The 22,972-nt window shown below is 31.7% G+C and overlaps 1 protein-coding gene across 2 annotated transcripts; it reads left to right on the plus strand.

Annotated features, from left to right (window-relative positions):
• Positions 1 to 1,335: 1,335 nt before the first annotated feature.
• LOC120068381 (uncharacterized) lies at positions 1,336 to 15,774 on the plus strand. Of its 2 annotated transcripts, none has more exons than XM_039020131.2 (25): positions 1,336 to 1,608; positions 1,724 to 1,906; positions 6,435 to 6,652; positions 6,739 to 6,844; positions 6,961 to 7,062; positions 7,156 to 7,215; positions 7,328 to 7,406; positions 7,490 to 7,637; positions 7,970 to 8,093; positions 8,454 to 8,634; positions 11,848 to 11,876; positions 11,989 to 12,137; positions 12,783 to 12,885; positions 13,074 to 13,169; positions 13,253 to 13,308; positions 13,382 to 13,505; positions 13,759 to 13,821; positions 13,919 to 13,978; positions 14,069 to 14,230; positions 14,331 to 14,404; positions 14,488 to 14,581; positions 14,694 to 14,830; positions 14,922 to 15,002; positions 15,090 to 15,195; positions 15,430 to 15,774. In XM_039020131.2, the coding sequence occupies exons 2-25, from the start codon at positions 1,733 to 1,735 to the stop codon at positions 15,499 to 15,501; spliced, it is 2,598 nt and encodes an 865-aa protein (XP_038876059.1). In that variant the 5' UTR covers positions 1,336 to 1,608; positions 1,724 to 1,732; the 3' UTR covers positions 15,502 to 15,774. The 2 variants fall into 2 exon arrangements, with proteins under 2 accessions (XP_038876059.1, XP_090164225.1); XM_090308099.1 differs by having other exon boundaries at positions 1,435 to 1,540.
• The last annotated feature ends 7,198 nt before the right edge of the window (positions 15,775 to 22,972 follow it).

Below are 22,972 nucleotides of genomic sequence, written 5' to 3' on the forward strand. Positions count from 1 at the left end.
TTATAGAAAGGAGAACTTTTGAAAAATAATTCATTTTGACATTTGACACTATTTTTTCATCAATTAAAATAATATAACTCTATCATATATGTATATATTAACATATTTGACAACAAACACAAGTATATATCAAGAGTTAAAACATACATCTTCAACAAATAGTTTGGAAGTTCGAATCTTTAAACTTCACGTGTTGTTAAAAAAAATTAACATGTTTGCTATGACCGTGTCATATATATTAAACGTACATAAATTTGTTGAAACATGCATTGGGTCATGGGCTTGTGGAACCAATTTTGATAACAAGACAAAGTCAGATAACCAAAAACAATTGTTTTAAAAGTTTAACAACTAAAATATACAAGGTCGAGCAAGATTTAAAACGTCGGCAAAGATTTCAATGTCTCAATTTTACGAAAATGTCGATGCAAATAATGATAAAATGTCGATGTCGATGTCAATGAATATTTCTGGAAAATTATACAAACAAAAAAAATTTAAAAAACATATCAATTAGCAAATAAATATTTACGTTAATTAAAGAAGCTAACATGTTTGTTATTTATATTATATTTACATTTAGTGTCATTTTATGCATTTTTATATTCTATGGATTTTTTCACGATATAATGAAAATGTCAATTCACTCCTCATGACCGTGGAAATATGGGAATAACATTGATGGAAATATTTGCATGTTAATGTAAATTTAATACTTTGATATCAAGTGTGCCTACTTATGGGTATATTTTTAGTTCAACTAGTGTAGATGACCTAGAAATAGTGGATTGAATCTCATCAATCTCAAAAATGGTACATAATTAGTATTTTATTCATTGAACTAAGTTTGAAATGTACAAAAATTGATAAGATTTGAATTGCCAAGCCACACATTGATGCAAGAAATGCTATAAATGTTTTTCTTAACATAAATAAAAAGTGTGAAATAAATCATTTATTATTTAAATATTCTTTTATGTTTATAAATTTTCATAATAGACATTTTTAGATCAAAATACTATTTTAGTTCCTATACTTGACGTAATTTGAGCCACAAAATTCATCTTTACTGAAATTGATTAAATAGTAATAATAATTTTATATAAGGAAATATAATATGTGATAACATTATCAAAATTTATGGTAAGAATGTTAGTCAACATCACAGCCTAATTTAAAATGAAAGATTGTTTTCAAATATGAGAAAATGAACCAAAAATTTATAAATACAGCCACAGATAGATACAGATAATAGTTTATTATAGGTAAACTATGGTATTTTAATATTATTTGTAAATTAAAGATTTGATTTCGTATCCCAAACGAGTGGGTATATGGGTAAGGAAGGGCTATAATGTAATTTTAAGTTGAGAGGGAAGTGAAAATGTCCGCTCCCTCCTTACGAGTCTATGCTATATACTCTACAGTCTACTTGTCCGTATCCCATCCTTTTTTGCTTTTGCGAAGTCAGAGGCAAAGCGAGAGGAAAGACGTGAGCGGCTTCCTTTAGTATCGCGTTTCTTCTTTCTCCTTCAAAAAGGTAGTGCCGTTCCGTACCTTCCGTGCCCTAGCTAAGCTACCTTACCTTCTTCACAATCGCAAATCTCGGTAAACAAATATATATATATATATATATATATATATAATGCTAAATGTGGTTATCTGTTGTTTCTCTGTTTTCCAACGGAATTAGAGCACTGAATGGATTGGATTTGAAATGCAGGGGAGGAAGATGAAGGTTGCGGTGGTCGGAGCTGGAATTAGCGGCTTGGTTGCGGCGTTTGTTCTTGCCAAAGCCGGAGTGGAGGTTGTGTTGTTGGAGAAGGAAGATTATGTCGGCGGCCATTCCAAAACGGTCCATTTCGATGGCCTTGATTTGGACCTTGGATTTATGGTCTTCAATCGAGTATGATTTCTTTCTCTATCTACTGGTTTGTGTTCCTCTCTCTCTAAGTTTGGAAATCTGAGCGGATTGCGATCGTATGGATGACGATACTGTTGCACTGCCCCTGTATAAATTAATTGACTTTTACTTTTCTTTTTTTCTTTTTCTTTTTTTGACGAGACCTTTTTTCTATTTTTTTTTTATATATATATACTTAAAGTTATATGACATTTTAATTTAAGTTAAAAACCATTTTTGTCCATAACGACAGCCTTGATTTTTTAATTTTACTAATTTTAAGTTTTATAATAATTTATTTCCACAACTTCGGTAGGTAGCAATTTGGTTTAGAAAAAATATTTTTCAAAAAAATAATTTTATTTGAATTCGTTTTATATTAAAAAAATATCTCACTTAAAGTGTTTTAAGACTTATTCTGAGTATTTATCAAATATTTTAATTTTTTTAATGACTTATTTTCAAAATTAAAAACTTAAAAAGTTAAACCAAAGATATTCTTATAACATTTTAAAAAATTATAAATACAACAAAATTTATCATTGATAACTCCTACTAGTGATATGATATATTACATATACATTCATACTAGTGACATGGTCTATCATTAATAGATTCATTCTAGTCTTATGACCTATTTTTGATGAACTTCAAAAGTAAAATCTAATTTTTGTTGTATCTATAAATTTTTTTTGGATTGTGTTATATGCTTTGGACTTGATTACTATATTTGTAATTATCCCTAAAAGTTCTCATTTTGATTATGTAGAGGGTTAGTTTTATTATTTTATTTAATTTTGAAATTAAATTGTTACAATTTTTTAAAAGTACAAAGTTAAGTTGTTATTAATTAAAGTTGAGAGATTAAATTATTGTTTTTATAATTTTATCATATAAAAATGATTTTTGACCATTAAATTAATATAAAATATGGAGAGTTAGATTGCGAATTTAATTGGTTTGTGCTTGAATTTTATTTCTATTAGTTTGATTTCAGTTTGAATTTTTTACTCTGTGCACAACAGAATATAAATAGAAAATTATGTGCTTCCTTAAGAAAATATGATGAATTTAGTTTTATATCAATTCAACCACTATCTTTTTTTCTTTTTTTTTTTTTTTGGAAAATATCCCACCACTATCTTTAAATGTATTAAAAAAAACATCTTTGAATCGAACATAAATTATCAATCAAAGTGTTGGATAATTTAAAAAAAAAAACAATAATTAAGGCATTGTAATTGAATATGAGAGGATCGAATTCTCATACTTTTTAAAAGATATTTGGAGTATAAAATATGAAAATGAGTAAATAACATAGTAAATAGTGATTTGAAATAATATTTATTATATTTAATTATAAGTTATAAATAGTTGTAAACACTATTATATTTAGTGCCTAAAATATGGAGTGGTTTATAATAATCCACTCCACCAATTTAAAGTTAGTGCTTCTTTCCTAATTATTATTATTATTTTTTAAGAATATGGATGACTAATTTAACTGATATTTTTAATATAATTTCTAGCATTTGTTTGTTTTACTAAGAACCAGTATATATATTTTTCTAAAAAAAAAAAAAACAGTATATATATTATTAAAAATGCATTTTTCTTTGTTGAAATATTTCAAAAAAACAAAGATGAAAATTCTAAAGTTATTAGTGACATTTAATATAAAAAATAGAAACACTTTATTAGAATTATCTAATCAGAAAAGATTCAAAAGTATAGATTTTGCTTGATAAACATTTTATTTTTAATTTTTAGGTTTTGAAAATTAAACCAATAAACATTATTTTCACCTCTAAATTTCTTCATAGGTTATCTACTTTTTACTAAAAATTTTAAAAATCAAGCCAAAATTCAAAAATTAAAAAAGGTAGTTTTTAAAAATTTATTTTTATTTTTTGAATTTGGTTAAGAATTTAACCATTTTATTTAATAAAGATGTAAATCAGTGTAAAAAATGAAGAAGAAATAGATTTAATTTTTAAAAATTAAAAAAAAACAAAACGATTAGCAAACGAAATCATAATTATATGATAATTGATATAAATTTTTTCTTTCGAAATTAGAAGTTTAAATTTTATATGATGATGATAAAAAAATTATTATTAATATGGAGATAATCTTAAGTGGTTTTTTCTTTTAACTTTTTCGAATAAAAAAGAATTATATCATCAATCATAAATATTTGTCGGACATAACCATGTCACGTGCGAAGATTCGTACACTACTTATCTTTTTCCTTTTTCAGTACATTATATATATATATATTTTAATTTAAATAAACGAAGACAATAAATAAATTTAAAATTAAATGCGAGGTCAAATAATTGGGCTTTTGGGGATGGCGAGTAGCGATTAGCGCGCTGTCAGCCTTCGAAATTATTAGGGAAATTATGGGAAATAATTTTCATCTTACAAAACTTGCCGTCTTTTTTTAAAATTGTTTTTTCGATCCATTTTAGGTAGAATTGGCAACCGAGATTTAGTTAAAAACAATTCTTTATCGATTGTTAGTCATCTTTATCAGTACATATCGATAGATTTAATATAGAGATTTTACTAATTTTTTCAAATATCATGCGACCTACTCGAATCTTTTTTCAAATTTTATGTTTTCAAATTTTATCCAAATTCGTTTATCTTTATCAAATATTATATTCAATTTTTACATAATTTTTGACCAATTTATATTTCCACAATTATATAAAAAATTTTAAAATTTCAAATGAATTTATCAATTAGATTGTCAGATGGATGATTTCATTTTGGTTTTAAAATTTTAGGGAAGATTAAATTTTGCAAAAAATATTAGGTAAAACGTAGAAAATATATAAAATCTCAGTATTATTCTGTCCAAAATCAATATCGAAATTTTATATATTTTCCCTATCTTACCTAGTTTTTTTTTGAAAAATTTAATGTTTCCTAAAATTTAAAATAAAAACCAATCACCTTAAATCCATCTAAAAAAATCATTTGGAATAATAGGTAAATTAATTGAAAAATTATAAATTAGATTAAAGATTTAAAAAATTATTTAAGATTTTGATATAATATTTGGAAAAGATAATTGAATTTGGGGAAAATTTGAAAATATATAAGATTAGGGTATACTTTATAATACTCAGAAAAATTATTAGAGTCTAAGAGTTTTCAAAAGAATTTTAGTTTTGTAAGATGAAAAAGATAAATATACTATCTATGATCATTTCCCAAATTATTAGCATAAAGTGGACAATGGTTAATTACATAAGGCATGGTTTTTAATTAAAAATTTATATGGGTTTGCTCACTAAATAGATTATAGAAGTGTACAAAATATTACTCCTGTAACGGGATTTTTGATAGATGAGATGAGACGTGGCTTATGTTATAAAAATTTTAAATTTTAAATTTGTTTAAGAAAATTAATTCTCTAATATTAATGTAACTGATATACCAATGTAACAAATCCCATTCTTATTATTATTTTGCTTAACAATTTTTTTAAGCTGTGCGTTAATGCCTTCTTCGAAATACCAATTTACCATTAATGATGCCTAATGAAATATAATAATTAGACCAAAAGAAACGAAATATAAAAAAGAAAAAACAAACAAACAAATTCTTTGGGTGAATTGAAAATAAGACTTCTAAAGTGGGTACATTAAACAAATTATTTCTTAAAATTATTAATTACTTAAAATTGTTTGCTAATATATATATTCATTCATTCATTCATTTATTTATTTAACTTAAAGAACTAATGAATATACAATTCGATAAAAAAAAAAAAATTCTTTGTACTCGACATAAGCATTAAGCACTAAATTAAAATTAGGTTTATATATTATTTTGTTTTTATACTTTTAACTGATTCATTTTAGTTGTACTTTCAAAATCTTTTTAATGGTCCACGTATTTTTAACTTTGGTTCATCTTAAAAGTGACCATTTTGGTCTCTAAAAAGTAAAAATGAATGGACCAAAATGGTCACTTTTAAGAAGTACAACAACCAAAATCGACGTTTTGAAAGCATAAGAATCAAAATAAACCAAAGTTGAAGTTAAAAGAACCGAATGCTAAGCAGTGGTTAAGACTGTCCTAAAATGATTTCTTTTTTTTCTTAGAAACAATAAATAAATATAATAAAATAAAAAATTTCATATTCTTTTAATGTTATATTAATGTTTAATTCATAATTAATCTTAGCTCATTCTTTCCAACGTATTTCTTAGAACTTAATCATTTTCAAAAAGGAAAAAAAACCATTTAAACTGATTTACCTTGTCTCATACATCAACTGGAAGTTATGATACAATAGAGCTGTCTTGTTGTCTTGTGATTGAAATTCAATTCATGTCCTAAAGAGATAGAAATTCAGTAACTAACTTTTTGTAGATGTCAATATACTCCATTAATGAAATTGTTTAAAAGCACTTTGATTTATACTTTGGTTGATTTTAATATCTAATCATTTCATATAGTGCTTGATGGATGATTATACTCCATGGATTATTATTCCTTTTGATTTGAATAGGTAACCTATCCAAATATGATGGAATTTTTTGAGAACTTGGGAGTTGAAATGGAAGCATCAGATATGTCTTTCTCGGTTAGCTTAGACAAAGGACGGGGCTGTGAATGGGGCAGTCGAAATGGTCTTTCAAGTTTGTTTGCACAAAAGAAAAACCTTCTTAATCCATACTTTTGGCAAATGATTCGGGAAATAGTGAAATTTAAGGATGATGTTATCAAGTACGTTCTACCTTTATTACCTTTCATGATTTGGAAATATAAGTTCTGAAATTGAGGATAGGCAATATTGGTTCTTGTGTGTACAGTTATCTTGAAGTTCTAGAGAACAATTCAGATATTGATCGAAATGAGACATTGGGGCAGTTTATCAAGTCAAGGGGATACTCCCAATTGTTTCAAAATGCTTATCTGGTAAGATTGCTTAACAATTCTCGAGTTTCTTTTATGTCAATTTTATGGATAACCATATATTATACTTTGAGGGGATTATATATATATACACACATATATTTCATATTTCTTACTAGGTTCCAATGTGCGGTTCAATTTGGTCTTGTCCTTCAGAAGGAGTTCTCAGCTTTTCAGCTTTCTCCGTCCTTTCCTTTTGTCGAAATCATCATCTACTTCAGGTTGGTCTGTGTTCTTTTTCTTTCATATCATGAGGATTTTTAACTTGTTAACATTAATCTATCTTTCTTCAATTGGATTATTCTTCTCTCCAGTTGTTTGGTCGTCCACAGTGGCTTACTGTCAAATGCCGTTCTCATTCTTATGTGAAGAAGGTGATCTGATCCTTTATACTATACATGTGGAAGAAGTGAAATCTCTTTGCATACAACTACTTGAGAAACCAAATGAATATTTGCCTTGACAAATGGATATTTGAAAAATTAGGTCCAAGAAGTACTAGAGAGTAAAGGCTGTCAGATAAGAACTTCTTCTGAAGTTAACTCTATATCAACAATGGATAAAGGTGAAATAATTAATTGGTTATAAGATGGTTTGTAATCAATATTATACAATAAGTTGTTGATATTTGATATTAATGTTTATCAGGATGTAATGTAAGCTATGGAGATGATTCACAGGAAATGTTTGATGCATGCATAATAGCAACCCATGCCCCTGATACTTTAAGAATATTAGGAAATCAAGCAACATCAGAAGAAGTCAGAATACTGGGTGCTTTCCAATATGCCTATAGGTACATCATTATTTCATCTCCATTCTATTGTTAGCTGAAAAAGTAAAAATAGGAATAATGTAAAAGAGGCTGGAATCAGGAAGGTTCATTTTGTTGTGAATTGCCACTATGAATAATAAGTATTTGTTGCTTTCTGCAATTAGGATCTTGAAATATTCCTCCTGTCAAATTAACCTTTGTAGAGACAATAATGGGCTTGTTCCAAACTGTTGTGAATGATTGAGTATTGATTTTTATGATTTTTATTTAAAGATTATGAACTGCTAAAATTAATATAATGATTCCTGAAATAGTTGCATCAAAATGCACAACCATTTTCTCTGTATTGGCAGTGATATTTTTCTCCATCGTGACAAAAATTTAATGCCCCAAAACCCAGCAGCATGGAGTGCATGGAACTTTCTTGGAAATACAGATAAGAAAGTATGTTTGACATATTGGCTCAATGTACTTCAGGTTAGTTTCATACTCTCACTCTGATATTTTATCTATCTCTAACACCATGTAAACCAAAGAACCTAGGAGTAAACAGGGCTACAAAATTAAAGAAATCCTGGATCTATTAAAGGATGCAACTAACTATGAACTCAACAAAGTAAATTTTTTATAATTCCTGAAGACTAGAATTATCAAAATGACTATAAGCATTTAATGTCTGTTGTTTGCTTCTAACTTCAACTCTTTTTGGAACGAATAGTTCTAGCCGACAAGGAGAAGGGTGAAAACATTGTAGATGGAAAGTACTTAGATGAAGCAAACTTGCAGTTATTTGAAGTTACGTGGCTTTGATACTTCCATTTAATTGTGAACTTGCAGAATCTTGGTGAAACTGGTCCTCCTTTTCTTGTGACTCTTAATCCAGATAAAGAGCCAAAGAATATCTTGCTTAAGTGGTCAACTGGTCACCCAATCCCATCTGTTGCTGCATCAAAAGCTTCAAATGAGCTTCATAGCATTCAAGGAAAGAGAAGAATTTGGTTTTGTGGAGCATATCAAGGTAAGGCCACTGCATTCTATGTTTAGAAAGGTTATTTATGTAACATTTCAATAAAGAATGTGTGTTAACATTGATTTATTATAAAAGTGTCAAATTTGCTTACAAGGACATACTCTTACTGGTTTCTCTTTAGTCTTTTCATAATTTCTCATACTAACATCTTTGGACTCACCCATCACCTTTCATTTAGTTCTTTTTCCCTCTGCACATTTTTTCCTCACCAATTTCTCTTCACAATTATATTTCTTGCTCTGGCTTCCCTCTAACTAGTCTTTCTTCTTAGTTCATACACTCTCATTCTAACCTCCGTTCGTATGTACTTTCTATCATGAATTAACTGAAGATACATATTGTCTGGCTTTAATCTTCTAAAATCTACACATTTCTTCACTAAGTAGTCTCTCACCACTTAATTTTTCACAATGCCACAATTTTTATCAGGAATATATTTATACACATATGTACTCTGTACTTTTGGAGAATGGATTTCTTATCATTTAATTAGATAAAAGGTACATATATATAGGAGAATAAGGAACCCTAATCTAGGATATGCAAAATTATAATAAAGGATGACTGTACAAATTAATTTAAATATATCTTTTAACACTCCCCCTCAAACTGGAGAAAATATGTCAGTCATGCTCAGCTTGTTGCATAAATAGCTTATTCTTACTCCATTTACAACTTAGGTAAATATGTCTCCCAACTGTTCTCCAATCTTCATATATCCTGTAGACATCAACCCTTCTTGTATTTTCTTGCGAATAAAGTGACAATTTACTTGAATATGTTTAGTTCGTTCATGAAATACTGGGTTGGACCAAAGTGAAGTGCAACTTAATTATCACACCATAATTATTTAGCTGGCACAGTAACGTTGAAACCCATCTAAGATAAAAGTTGGTGTATCCACACTATTTCACACACTGATTGTGCCATAGCTCTATATTCTGATGCAACACTCGAACAAGAAACTACATTCTGTTTCTTACTTTTCCATGACACTAGGTTTCCTCCTACAAAAACACAATATCCAGAGGTTGATCTCCTATCCTCTCGAGATCCAACCCAATCAACATCTGAAAAACATTCAACCCTTGTATGACCATGATATTTATATAAGATCCCACGTCCAGGTGCAGCTTTTAGATAACATAGAATTTGTTCTACTGCATCCCAACGATCCACTGTAGGAGAAGACATAAACTCTCACAATACTCACAGAATAAGCAATATTTGGTCGTGTCATTGTTAAATAGTTCAACTTCCAACTAAATCTTCTATATCTCTCAGGGTCTTTAAATAATTCTCCTTCCCTAGCAAGTTGCAAATTCGGTATCTTCAGAGTACTACATGGTTTGACTCCTAATTTTCCAGTCTCAGAAAACAAATCAAGTACATATTTTCGTTGTGATAGATATATACCTTTCTTGCTTCTCATTACTTCAATACCCAAAAAATACTTCAATTGTCCTAAATCTTTAGTATGAAATTGACCCTGAATAAAAGTATTTGGAGAAGATATACCTGATATATCATTTCCAGTGATAACGATATCGTCAACATACACAACAAACAAAGTAATACAAATTAGATCGTCGATAGAATACAAAATGATCATAAGCACTTTTCTTCATATCAAAACATTTGAGTGCTTGATTAAACTTACCAAACCATGCAGAGGACTTTGTTTCAGTCGATTCAAAGATTTTCGAAGACGACACACCTTATCACTCTTCCCTTGAGCAATAAACCCAGGTGGTTGCTCCATGTAAACTTCCTCCCGAAGATCACCATGCAAAAAAGCATTTTTAATGTCAAGTTGATGTAAAGGCCAATTATAAGTAGCAGCCATGGACAAAAATAGTCGAATGGAAGTTAATTTAGAAACAGGAGAAAATGTATCAGAATAATCAGTGCCATAGATTTGGGCATAACCTTTGGCAACAAGACAAGCTTTCAAGTGAGCCATTGTTCCGTCAGGATTGGCTTTTAGCAAATGTCCATTTACATCCAATAGCCTTCTTTCCTATCGGACATGAGACTAAATCCCAAGTACCATTCTCATTCGTTCCAGACATCTCCTCAATCATTGCACTACGCCACCCGAAATGAGATAAAGCTTCATGAACACGGTGAGGAATAGAGATGGAATCAAGAGATGTAATAAAGGAATAAGTGGGGGAAGACAACCGGTTGTACAAAACAAACGAAGAAATAGGATAAGTACAAGTGTGTTTACCTTTCCGAAGGGCGATGGGTAGATCATCACTCTATTCTGGATTAGATGTCGAAGAAGCCATCAGTGTAGGATATGTGTTTGAAGGTAGCCATGGAGGACGCCTGGAGTAAACTCGAGTGACCAGTGGGCGAGAAGGAAGAGACATAGAAGAAGGTTGAGTAGGAGATGATGTGGAAGAGGTAATCTCATAGATAAAAAGGTCATCCTCCTCTCCTTTACAATGACTGGACAGTGAGGGACTAAAAGGTATATCTTCAAAAGATGTAACATTGGGAGAGACAGGATACCTGTTAAGAGTAGGAAAATAACAATGATAACCCTTTTGAACACGCGAATAGCCTAAGAAAATGCATTTTAAAGACTTTGGATCTAATTTGGTATGATGTGGACGAATATCCCGAAAAAAACAAACACAACCAAAGATCTTTGGGGCAATAGGAAACAAAGATTTCGTAAGAAAAAGAGTACGACAAGGAATCTCTCCATTGAGGACAGAGGAGGACATTTTATTAATTAGGAAGCAAGCAGTGGACACTGCATTAGCCCAAAATTACTTTGGAACATGCATTTGAAAGGATAAGGCGCAAGCTGTTTCAAGGAGGTGCCTGTTCTTTTTTGTCCATCCATGATTCCTGTTGCACTTCTAGTTTGTGCGCATACATACAATTTCATAACTTATCAGGGTAGATTAGTAACTCAAAGTACATTTGATTTTAACTTTTATTTTAACGCGCACATTAGGAAAAAAAATAGTAAATCCGAATCAAATATGATGTTTTGATGTTCTGAAGAGAATATGCCTGATCATACCACATTCCAAAGATAAGGATTTTGTAGGAATACAAATGAACGCCCTAAGCTTCAAATCCTGCAACATGCAATCCTTAATCCTAAAATATGACATGCTTTAATGTTACAATTGAAATCTTATTCTGTCATGTTAAGCTAATTATGCTACTTCTCTTTAGGTTATGGCTTCCATGAGGATGGGTTAAAGGTAATGACTACTAGTATTACATTATAATTTTCCAAGGGTCTTCGTCACTTCATGTGCCTTTCCAGATTTGAATAATTCAATGGATTTACGAATTAAGTCTAAATATTTGCAGGCAGGTATTATTGCAGCACAAAATATGTTGGGAAATAGTTTCACACTTTTAAGCAACCCAAAACACATGGCACCTTCCGTAGCAGATACAGCGGCACGCCTATTTGTCACTAGATTTCTTGGGCAATATATAACTTCAGGATCATTAACGTAAGGTTATATGCTACTATGATCATAAGTTTCTTTTAGTGATTCTTTTATTTCTTGTCATCTCAATTGATATATTTTATGAATATTGAATCCTATATTATGCCTTAAATTTGATTTCAACAGTAAGATTAAAAAGACATACAAGACATTTGCCTCAACTGCAATGCTTTATTTCTACCGTTTAGTTATGTTAATTATGTTTGTATGTCTTTTGGATGTATCATTTTATAACCTATATGTCCTTTTTTGAGGTCGCTTTATAATGGGAAATGATGAGGATGCTAAGGTCGTATCGACCTAGTTGAGATAACCCAGTGCATCTACTGACCCATAGTTCCATTTGAGTTGTATGTGTTTCTTTGTACTTTGAGAAATAGTCTCTTTTCACTATATGAATGAAAAGTTTGTTTCCATTTCAAAAAAAAAAAAAAAAAAGAGTAGGATTAAAAAGAAAGAAAAGGAAGAGGAAAATATTGAATCACATTGTATATGATAAGAACTTCATATTCAGGTTTGCACTATAATTCTACACCCAAGTGACTCAACCTTCCAATTTACATGTTAATACAGAATGGCATTATTGTTTCTTTTACGAGAGAGAACTGATATGATCTGTTTTTTTTCCTCTCAATTGTATCAACTCAGTTTATTGGAAGAAGGAGGCACAATATTTACCTTTGAGGGAACAGATAAAAAATGCCTTCCAAAGGTTGCTGTCAAAGTTCACTGCTCCCAATTTTATTGGAAGGTATGTAATTCTAATGTCTGCTTAGAGTTGTACAACCAACAGAACAGATCCTGTTCATGTAAGGTTTAGAGTTAAGGATCTCAATTTACATATATATTTAAATTGTACTGATGAAGTTTGGCAAAGTAATTGATTGATTGGAGCTCGTGCTTCTTTAGTTCCAAATTCTTATGAATTCATTTTGGCAGATTATGACACGAGCTGACTTAGGCCTTGCAGATGCATATATCAATGGAGACTTTTCTCTTGTTGATAAGGATGAAGGTCTTTTAAATTTTTTCTTGGTAAGCTCATCTATATTTGAACTCAAAATATTTAATACTCACAGTAATGTGCCTGGACTCTGTCATTCTGATTTCTTTTGCAGATTATTATTGCTAGCAGAGATACAAATTCTTCCATTGCAAAACTAAAGAAGAAAAGGTATAAATAATGGGGAGATATGCTTATCATTCTCTTTCATATTTTAAACTAAACTTTTACTTATATTTTTCAGGGGATGGTGGACACCCCCACTATTTACTGCTTGTATTGCATCTGCAAAGTATTTTTTTCAGCATGCTTCAAGGCAAAACACTCTTACGCAAGCTCGTAGGAACATCTCTCGTCATTACGACCTGGTATTCAATAGTTTTCAATGGCTCCTATTGACTCTTTTATTTTTCTTCCTTTTTAAGAAAGCTAGATAAGAAAATACATTTATCTGTAGATGGTAGAAAGACTGAGGTTCTTGATCCTTCATTTGATATTTTTCATTTTTGTAGACATTCTAAATTTATTAGCTTACAGAAAAAAGCTCTAGTTTCCTTGTTAGTTTGCATCATTTTTCTGTTATTTACTGAAAGACATCTTGCTCCTTTGTGTTCCTTGCAGAGCAATGAACTTTTTTCTCTTTTCTTGGATGATACAATGACATACTCATGTGCCATCTTCAAGGTTTGTTTATGAAACCATTCTCCCTCCACTTTTTGATGATACATTGTTAGAAATATATAGAATCAGTTTTACATTTTTATCTTGTTCTTGTTAATAGAGAGAGAATGAAGATTTGAAGGTTGCACAAATGAGAAAAATCTCTCTTCTCATTGAAAAGGTGATTCTTTTAGCTACAATTCCAAACTGCAGTTGAGAAATTTTTTTCACTCTCATTAACCATTCAATTCATTTATATCTTCATTCTTAGGCAAGAATCAATAAAAACCATCAAGTATTGGAAATTGGGTGTGGTTGGGGTAGCTTAGCTATTGAAATTGTCAAGCAAACTGGATGTCGTTATACTGGTATTACTTTATCTGAGGAACAATTAAAATATGCAGAGAAGAGAGTAAAAGATGCCAACCTTCAGGTACAACTTTATTGTATTATTATTCTTCCCAACCATTATTAATGGAAATAATCTGTGGTATGGTTTGTTACTTATATCTAATTTTCACTTTTGCTTCTAGGACCGCATTAGGTTTCTTCTTTGCGACTATCGAAAATTGCCTAGTACTGAAAAATATGACAGGATTATATCATGGTGAGTTTGATAATATGAAAGAGAATTTATTTGTCATATGTATGAATTAGTACTATGATAATTCAAATTTTCTTTTGTTTCAGTGAGATGATAGAAGCTGTAGGCCATGAATTCATGGAGGATTTTTTTGGTTCTTGTGAATCAGTATTAGCAGAAAATGGCCTTTTTGTTCTACAGGTTGGAAGCCTTGATTGTTATAGGCATTTACATGGATCTAGTAACCCTATATATGACAAAATTAAATGCTAAAGTATCTCTGGTCCTTGTACTAATTTTGATTTTTTATTAGTTCATATCGATACCGGATGAGCGTTATGATGAATACCGACTAAGTTCAGACTTTATAAAAGAATATATATTTCCAGGAGGATGTCTACCATGCTTAAGTAGATTAACAACAGCCATGGCTAATGCATCAAGACTCTGGTAAATAAAGTTTTTGTAACTGATTAGAAGATTCATGGTGTTTTCTCTCCTTTTTTCTTCATGTTAGATATAAAGAACATTTCTACTGCAGTGTGGAACATTTGGAAAACATTGGGATACATTACCATCAGACTTTGAGATGTTGGAGAAAGAATTTCTTAGAGAATAAGAGGTAAAAAGTTTTATTTAGGGGATTTGCCACTATCAATTGTTCAAATGGAAGTTCAATCTCAAAGGAACTTACAATTCTTTATTTCAGCAAAATTCTTCAACTTGGTTTTGATGAAAGTTTCATACGGACTTGGGAATATTATTTTGACTACTGCGCCGCTGGTTTTAAATCTCGCACCCTTGGTAATTACCAGGTACGTAGATCAAACCATACATGTTCCTAGTATAATTTTGTTCATAATATCTAAGACAATGAAGGGTCTATATGTCCAAGAATTTCATCAATTAAATATAGTGAGAAATAGTTTGATTTGCTGCACTCATGAAACTTTTGAAATCCATAAAAATCACTCAACTTCTATGACTATGTATATAATTGGTATTGGCATTGGCCTTGAGCAGATAATCATAATTGAATTTGATGACAGATTGTATATTCAAGGCCTGGTAATGTTGCAGCATTCAGCAATCCATACCAAGCAATACCCTCAGCTTATTAAATTGGTTTGATCATTCTTTAAGTTTAAAAGTTCATATGACATTTTTTCCATTTGGTCAATGAATAATTGTTGTTCTGACTTTCTTCTTTTTAGGCATAAGTACTGTACTGACCTTTCCTCTTGACACAACTCTCTTCATCAATTGTATTTGTCAAATCATGCAGCTTCAAAAAGGCAAACTTTAGTAAACAATCTTCAAAAGTACATGCATCAAACTCAAGATTTCATTGTAACTTTTGATCCCATTTCTTAAGTACTGAAATTCAGTGTGAACCCTTTTCTTTGATATTTTTTAAGACAATAGATTGCTTTACTGATAAGATTAAAAAGAGAGAAATTCCGAGATTAGATTTTAAATTTATAGTAGAGATAAATTAATATGTACTCAAATGAATTAATATGCTCGATATAACAACCTTATTTGAATAGGATCTGTTTTAAAAGTTGTACTACTGTCCTTGAGTTCTAAAAATTAATATGCTCGATATATCATATAAATTTCACGAATTATATTTACCAATACAAACAAATAATATATGAATTTTGATATAATTATTCATATAAAACATACCATTTGAGTTTTAAAAGTTTGTCCTAATTTATTATCAAAAGAATAAATCCAAATCCCCGTGGACGCCTAGTATTTTGATCATACATGACTACTAAATCAGTTACACATGGCCATAAGCCTCAAAGTACTCTTTAAATCCTTCTTCAGTCAGTTTTGGAGGCAATCCACCAACGAAATTTTTTGTTGAAGATGCATCAATACAAGCATATAACATATAAAAAGTGAGTTTCATTAGTTTGAGTTTAAATAATTTGTGAGATTAAAAAGTTTGAAGGATACAAAATCAGGCCATAAATCAATATCCAGGAATACTACCCAAATGATGGTGGAGTATAGAACAAAACAAGCATCTCTTTGCCATGACAAAAGTTTGGTTACTTGTTCCTCATCTGAGACAGAAAAAATGGCAACTAAAATATGCAGTCTAGAGATGTCCACGAGGCGGGGCGAGGCCACATCTAAGTATTGTAATTAAAGTGTGAGATGGGAGAATCAAACTTTTGAGTTCGAGGTCGATAGTACAAATACTATGCCAGTTGAGCTACGCTCATGTTGATAGTACTCGGAGAATATTATTGTTTGACATTTATTCATTTATGTAATTCCTATTTATTATTCCTTTTATAGTGAGACAAAATTAGGCATTTCACATTGTGTGCTAAAATAGTGCTTAATTTTGGGCTAGCCGTTAAGAGCTTATTCTTTCCATTTCTGCTTCGTGTAAGTCTTCTACAATATAAAGCACCGTACTGTGCTTAAGAAATTCAAGGAAGAAAAGTGCATTTTTATCATTACTACTGTGTTGAATTTCTTTTATTCCTCACATCAAACCTTAAGCAACAACATGCATTTTTAGAAAAAAAAGTAACACAGCAGAACCAATTGCAGCTATCCATTCGAGGCCATCGATACATGCCCATAGCCAGATGAAGACTCTCTACATACTAAACTGCGCGCCAAAATTATGATCCTGCATACAGACACTCATAAGGCACAGCCAAAATCAACATTTATATTGGTTATTGTGCCTAATGTACATGAATTGCAAGTTTTAGAGGTAGAGACTATTAAAAGATGGAAGAAGAAAACACAATATTTACGTGGAAAACCCTCCTAGTACAAGGAGAAAAAACCACGGTAGACACTTTCTATTATTTTCAACTTACCCACATACAAGAGAGAACAGAGATATAAACATGCTCTAGAAAGTCCTAATGAAAAAACTAGGGCAAAGTAAAAATACTATGCCCTTAGAGCTAAATACATAAACAACCCCTTATTTTCAACACTTCCCCTCAAGTTGGGACGTAGATGTACCAACTTGCTAGCACAAGAAACAAAGCTTTTCCTGAGTAATCTTTTGGTGAGAATATCAGAAACTTGTTGACTAGAAGGGATGTACGAAATACAAATATTGCCACTGTCTAGTTTTTCTTTGATAAAGTGTCTATCAATCTCTACATGTTTTGTTCTATCATGTTGACAAGATTGTTGGCTATGCTTATAGCCACCTCGTTATCACAATAGAGCTTCATAGGTAGATCACTGTCTTGGTGATAATTAGACAGAACTTTCTTCAATCATATTTCTTCACAAATTCCCAGACTCATAGCTCTGTATTCTGCTTCAGCACTACTTCTAGCAACAACACATTGCTTCTTACTTCTCCAAGTAACAAGGTTACCCCACATAAACGTATAGTACCCAGAGGTAGAATTTCTATCTACAACAGATCTTGCCCAATCAGAGTCAATGTAAGTCTCAATACATTTTCTGTCAGTTTTCCTGAAAATCAGATCTTTACCTAGAGTTGTTTTCAAATATCTCAGAATTTGATTCACAACTTCCATATGTCTCTCATAGGGTGCCTGCATAAACTAACTAACCACACTGGCAGTGTAGGATATATCTGGTCTAGTGTGAGATAAGTAGATAAGTTTTCCCACTAGACGTTGGTATCTCTCTTTATCAACAAGAACTTTGTCAACAAAATCTTCTAGCTTAGCATTGAATTCTACAGAAGTGTCAACAGGTCTACATCCAGTCATACATGTTTCTTTCAACAAATCAAAAGTGTATTTTCATTAAGAGACATAAATCTCTTCTCTTAATCTCGCCATCTCCATTCTAAGGAAATACCTTAGACTCCCAAGATCCTTAATCTCAAATTCATCAGCCATTTTCTTTTTAAGCCTGATAATCTCAGCGGCATCATCTCCTGACAGAATAATATCATCTACGTACACAATTAGAACAACAATGTTCCTTGATTCTGACCTTTTTGTGAACAAAATGTGATCAGAGTGCCCCTAAGTAAAACCTTGAGACTTAACAAAGGTAGTAAGCTTGTCAAACCAAGCTCTTGGAGACTGTTTCAAAATATACAAAGGCTTCCTAAGTTTACAAACCTGATGGTCAAATTAAGCTCCAAAACCAGGAGGAGGACTCATATAAACCTCTTCTTCTAATTCACCATTCAGAAAAACATTTTTCACATCAAGTTGATGGAGAGGTCAGTCTTTATTAAATACCACAGAAAGTAGAACTCGAACTGTATTTAGCTTCGCTACAGGAGAGAAAGTTTTTGAGTAGTTTATTCCACAAGTCTATGTAAACCCTTTAGCTACCAATTTGGCCTTGTACCTGTCAAGAGTCCCATCAGATTTATACTTTCTAGTGAACACTCATTTGCACTCAACTGTTTTATGCCCTTTAGGAAGAACATGATCCCACGTATTATTTTTTTCAAGAGCTTTCATTTCTTCTATCACCGCATCCTTCCATTCAGAAACTTCTATGGCCATACATATGTTGTTTGGTATCATTACTGTATTCAGGTTAGTAGTGAATGTTGTGAACTCAGAAGACAAATTACTGTAAGATAGAAAGCTATGCATGGGATATTTAGTGCATGACCTGATGCCTTTTCTCAAAGCAATGGGTATATCAAGAGAGACATCAAATTACTGTGAGATAGAAAGCTATGCATGGGATAAACTCGCAGTTCGTAAATGTTGTTAACATATTTTATTTATCAATAAAAATGTTGTTGAGTTTTTATTCAATAAATTACTATTGATATTTCATCATTCTATGAAAATCCAATAAACGAATCCATAGCTATAACATGAATACTTTAACTATCATGTGGTGACATAAAAATGGATCAAGTTTTAGTATGTAGCCAAAATTGTCTATAAATATACGGATAAGAATGGGTTCCCCATCCTGGTGACACTATTGGATGCGACTCATTTTGTATACTGATACAAATGATGTGATCCAAACTCATTCATGTAGAGATATGTAAGTGCGGACATCCTATGCAATGAGTTTGCATAAGAGCGGACCTCGAAATAGTCACTTTTCTTTATAACAACCGTTTACTATTAAAACTGACTATCTCAAAATCAATGACCTAAGGTAACTCGATCTTAATCCTAAGCTAACTATGAATTCCTGTTTATTCGGGATTATCCTTTGATCTTCATAAATAAGAGTAGTCCAACAACACTGCTCAATAAACTTTCCATTTTGGGGATAAGACTGGGTAGATAGCTGGAGACATAGCCTTGCAATATGGAATTCACTCCTACCCGATTTAGAGTTAGCAGATGGGTTGTTCTCTTAGCGTTGATGTCTTGTTTTGAACAACGGGGCCCCACCCTCTCATGGAACAAAGGGTTATGATTTATAAGTTGGACTATAATTCAATTGTTCAATGGAGGATCAATGGGAGCTTAAGGAGCAAGATGTATTTACAGGGGTAAAATGGTAATCTTTGACCTAGCTGTAAATACGAACAACCTGTGAAGGATTGACTTACCGATTATGATTGGATAGAAATATATCTACAGTGAGGAGAGTGCAACTATCGAGCTATAGTAGAATGTCTTGGTAGTTAACGAATAGTGATTAATTCGGTTTAAAGAGTTTAACCAATTAGTTACAAGTCATTGGAGCTCATGATCTGTAGGTCCATAAGGTCTCTCACTAGCTCGTAATTTGGATTAGTAAATTGAGTAATCTTGATAAGATTTGAAATTAGGGTTTGGAATTTGAAATGAAATTCAAATAGGGTTTCTATTTATGGTATTCGATATAATTAAAATGTTTAATTTTATTGAAATTAAACGATTGGAGAAATGATTAATGTTTAAATATGATTTAAATATTAATTGAATAATATAAATTTTATTTTGATGGAATTGATTTTTTTAAATTAATATTAGATATTAAATTAATTATTTTTAATTAAAAAGTTTAATTAATTAGTTTTATTTAAAAATTAATTAATTGAATTAATTTTATAAAACTAATAAATAAAATTAAATAAGTTTAATTTACAAAATTTGATTTTGGAAATCATTTTGAAAATTGTTTTTCAAAGTGGAGATTTCCAAAATGTTGGAAATCTTCATTATGCAATGAACTTCCTTAGTCACATCTCCATTTTCTCCATGAAGTAGGAGTTACCCTTCATGCAAGCCATGAATATGCATGATGAAAACTCTATAAATTGGAGTGCTCAGCTGAATTATGATTCATGCTTACATGAACATCAAAAGAAACTCTGCAAAAAATTATCAATCCTTCTTCATATCTTATATACTTCTAGCTCAATTTAGTGTTTCCACCACACAATCCTTGCAAGTGAATAGTAGAGAAGATCTTGGTGGTTGTTTATTTGAAGGTTGAAGCTCTTTCACGTTCAACTCAGCTGGATTTGAAGAGGATACTTCAAAGGTATTGTGTTTAGCAAACCTTCTTCTGTAAAATTTACTTAAGCATATTGAAACTCAAATTAAGTATGATTAGAGTGCTTATTGATTCTGTTTTTCCTCCACTACACGTTAATATACTGTAATCATAACCCCCTATTTTGCTTGACCCCTCATTGGTAACAGGACGATGGTCACATTCAGTCCCCTGAGGCAAAGTTTCACCTTCCTATGTTTCTCTTAATGACTCATCACTACCTGCAACTCTGTCATCCTCTGCAACTATCATATCAACTCTGTCACTTTCAACCACATCACAAATATCACCCTCAACACATACATCAATATTATCATGAATAGAAGTACCTTGAGCTGGTGCTGGTTCCGATTCATGGACCGGAGCCGATGGAGCAACAAGTGGCACTATTTCTTTTCTAAGATTCTTCTTGTAGTATGTTATCCATGGGACTTGTTTAGTAGGTAGGACAATATCATCCGTACCTGAGATGGGTTCGGGAAGAAGATCAGTGGAAACGATAGATGTGGATCGATTAGTCTCTTCACTAGTATTCTCCCCCTGAAGAGGACTAATATGGAAGAAAGGTTTATCCTCAAGGAACGTTACATCCATAAAAACAAAGTACTTCCATGAGGATGGATGGAAGCACTTATAACCTCGTTGGTGAAGAGGATATCCAACAAAGACACTTTGTGCTCCACAGAAACAAAGTTCTTCCGGGAGGATAGATGGAAGCACTTATAACCTCGCTAGTGAAGAGGATACTCAACAAAGACACATTTATGAGCACAAGGGGTAAATTTAGTGCAATTAGGACCATGACTATGGACAAAGGCAGGGCACCCAAACACCCGAAGAGAAATATTAGGAATAAGGTGCATTGTTGTGTATGATTCTTTAAAGCATTTAAAGGAGTTTGGAATTGAAGAACACGGGAAGACATCTAATTGATAAGATAGGCTGCAGTCAGAACAACATCTCCCCATAAGTAATAGGGGAGAGAAGTAGAAAGCATGAGAGATTGTGCAATTTCAATAAGGTGGCGATTTTTCCATTCAACCACCCGATTATTTTTAGGGGTTTAAGTATAGGAGCTTTGATGGACAATGCCTTAAGTTAGAAACTCATGAAGGGTGTTGTTAAAGAACTCACAACCATTATCACTACGAAGGATGGCAATTTTAATGTTAAACTGAGTCTCCACTGTAGTATAAAATTGTTGGAATATCAATGGTACCTCTGATTTATCAGTGAGAAGAAACATCCATGTAAGACGAGTATCATCATCAATAAATGTCACGAACCAACGTTTCTCGTGTTGGGATTGGTGTCCTAATTCTCCCAGTGGTCTCATAGTTTGTAAACCTTTTATACACATTGTTATTATTAAAATAAATGTTATTTTATATGCATTTACTCAAATCCAATCAACTAAGATCCGTAGTTATTTCATGTAACTTAAGCATGTATATGAGACATACAAGTGGATCATGCCTTAAGTAATAACCTAAATGGTCTGTAGTATAAGGATAAAGGAGGGATACTTTATCCTAGTGACACTACGGATATAGCCCGCTTTGTAGATGTTACAAGTGTTGTAAAGTGCTACAAATGGTCTGATCTTGAACATTCATGTGGAGACATGCGAGCAGGGGTATCCTATACAAAGAGTTTGTATAAGATTGGACCACGAGATGATTAGTCTCTTTATATAACGCAATTGATAATTGAGACTTACATCTCACTAGGATGACCATAGGTGACATGACCTTAATCCTGAGTGAGTTGGGAACTCCTGCTCATAAGGGCGGTCCTTTGATTAGTATGGGTGAGAGTAGCCAGATTGCCAACTCAACAAGCCTACCTTTTTGGGGATTCGTCTGATTGGGGAGGTGGGAACTCAGCTACACAAGACGAAAATCACTCCTTCCCTGAAGCAGGGGTAAGTAGATAAATTGCTCCCTTAAGAGCTGATTCTGGGTCTTGAACATAGTGGCCACACCCTTTCTTTGAAAGAGAGGATTCAGTCATAGATTCAGTCATAGTAGAACTATGACTTATTGTTCATTAGATGAATTAGTGGTACTTAAGGAGTTAGATGTAATTATAGGGGAAAAACGGTAAATTGGCCAAGCTGTACTTACGAGCGATTTGTGAAGA

The sequence above is a fragment of the Benincasa hispida genome, chromosome 12 (assembly GCF_027475165.1).
Source record: "Benincasa hispida cultivar pf3 chromosome 12, pf3_genome.v1.1, whole genome shotgun sequence".
In the NCBI taxonomy this organism is placed as follows: Eukaryota; Viridiplantae; Streptophyta; class Magnoliopsida; order Cucurbitales; family Cucurbitaceae; genus Benincasa; species Benincasa hispida.

Coding starts and splice junctions, on each gene's coding strand:
- LOC120068381 (XM_039020131.2), top strand. CDS start 1,733: ATGAAGGTTGCGGTGGTCGGAGCTGGAATTAGCGGCTTGGTTGCGGCG. Junction 14,405..14,487: donor TATGACAGGATTATATCATG/GTGAGTTTGATA, acceptor CTTTTGTTTCAG/TGAGATGATAGAAGCTGTAG. Junction 14,831..14,921: donor GCTAATGCATCAAGACTCTG/GTAAATAAAGTT, acceptor TTTCTACTGCAG/TGTGGAACATTTGGAAAACA.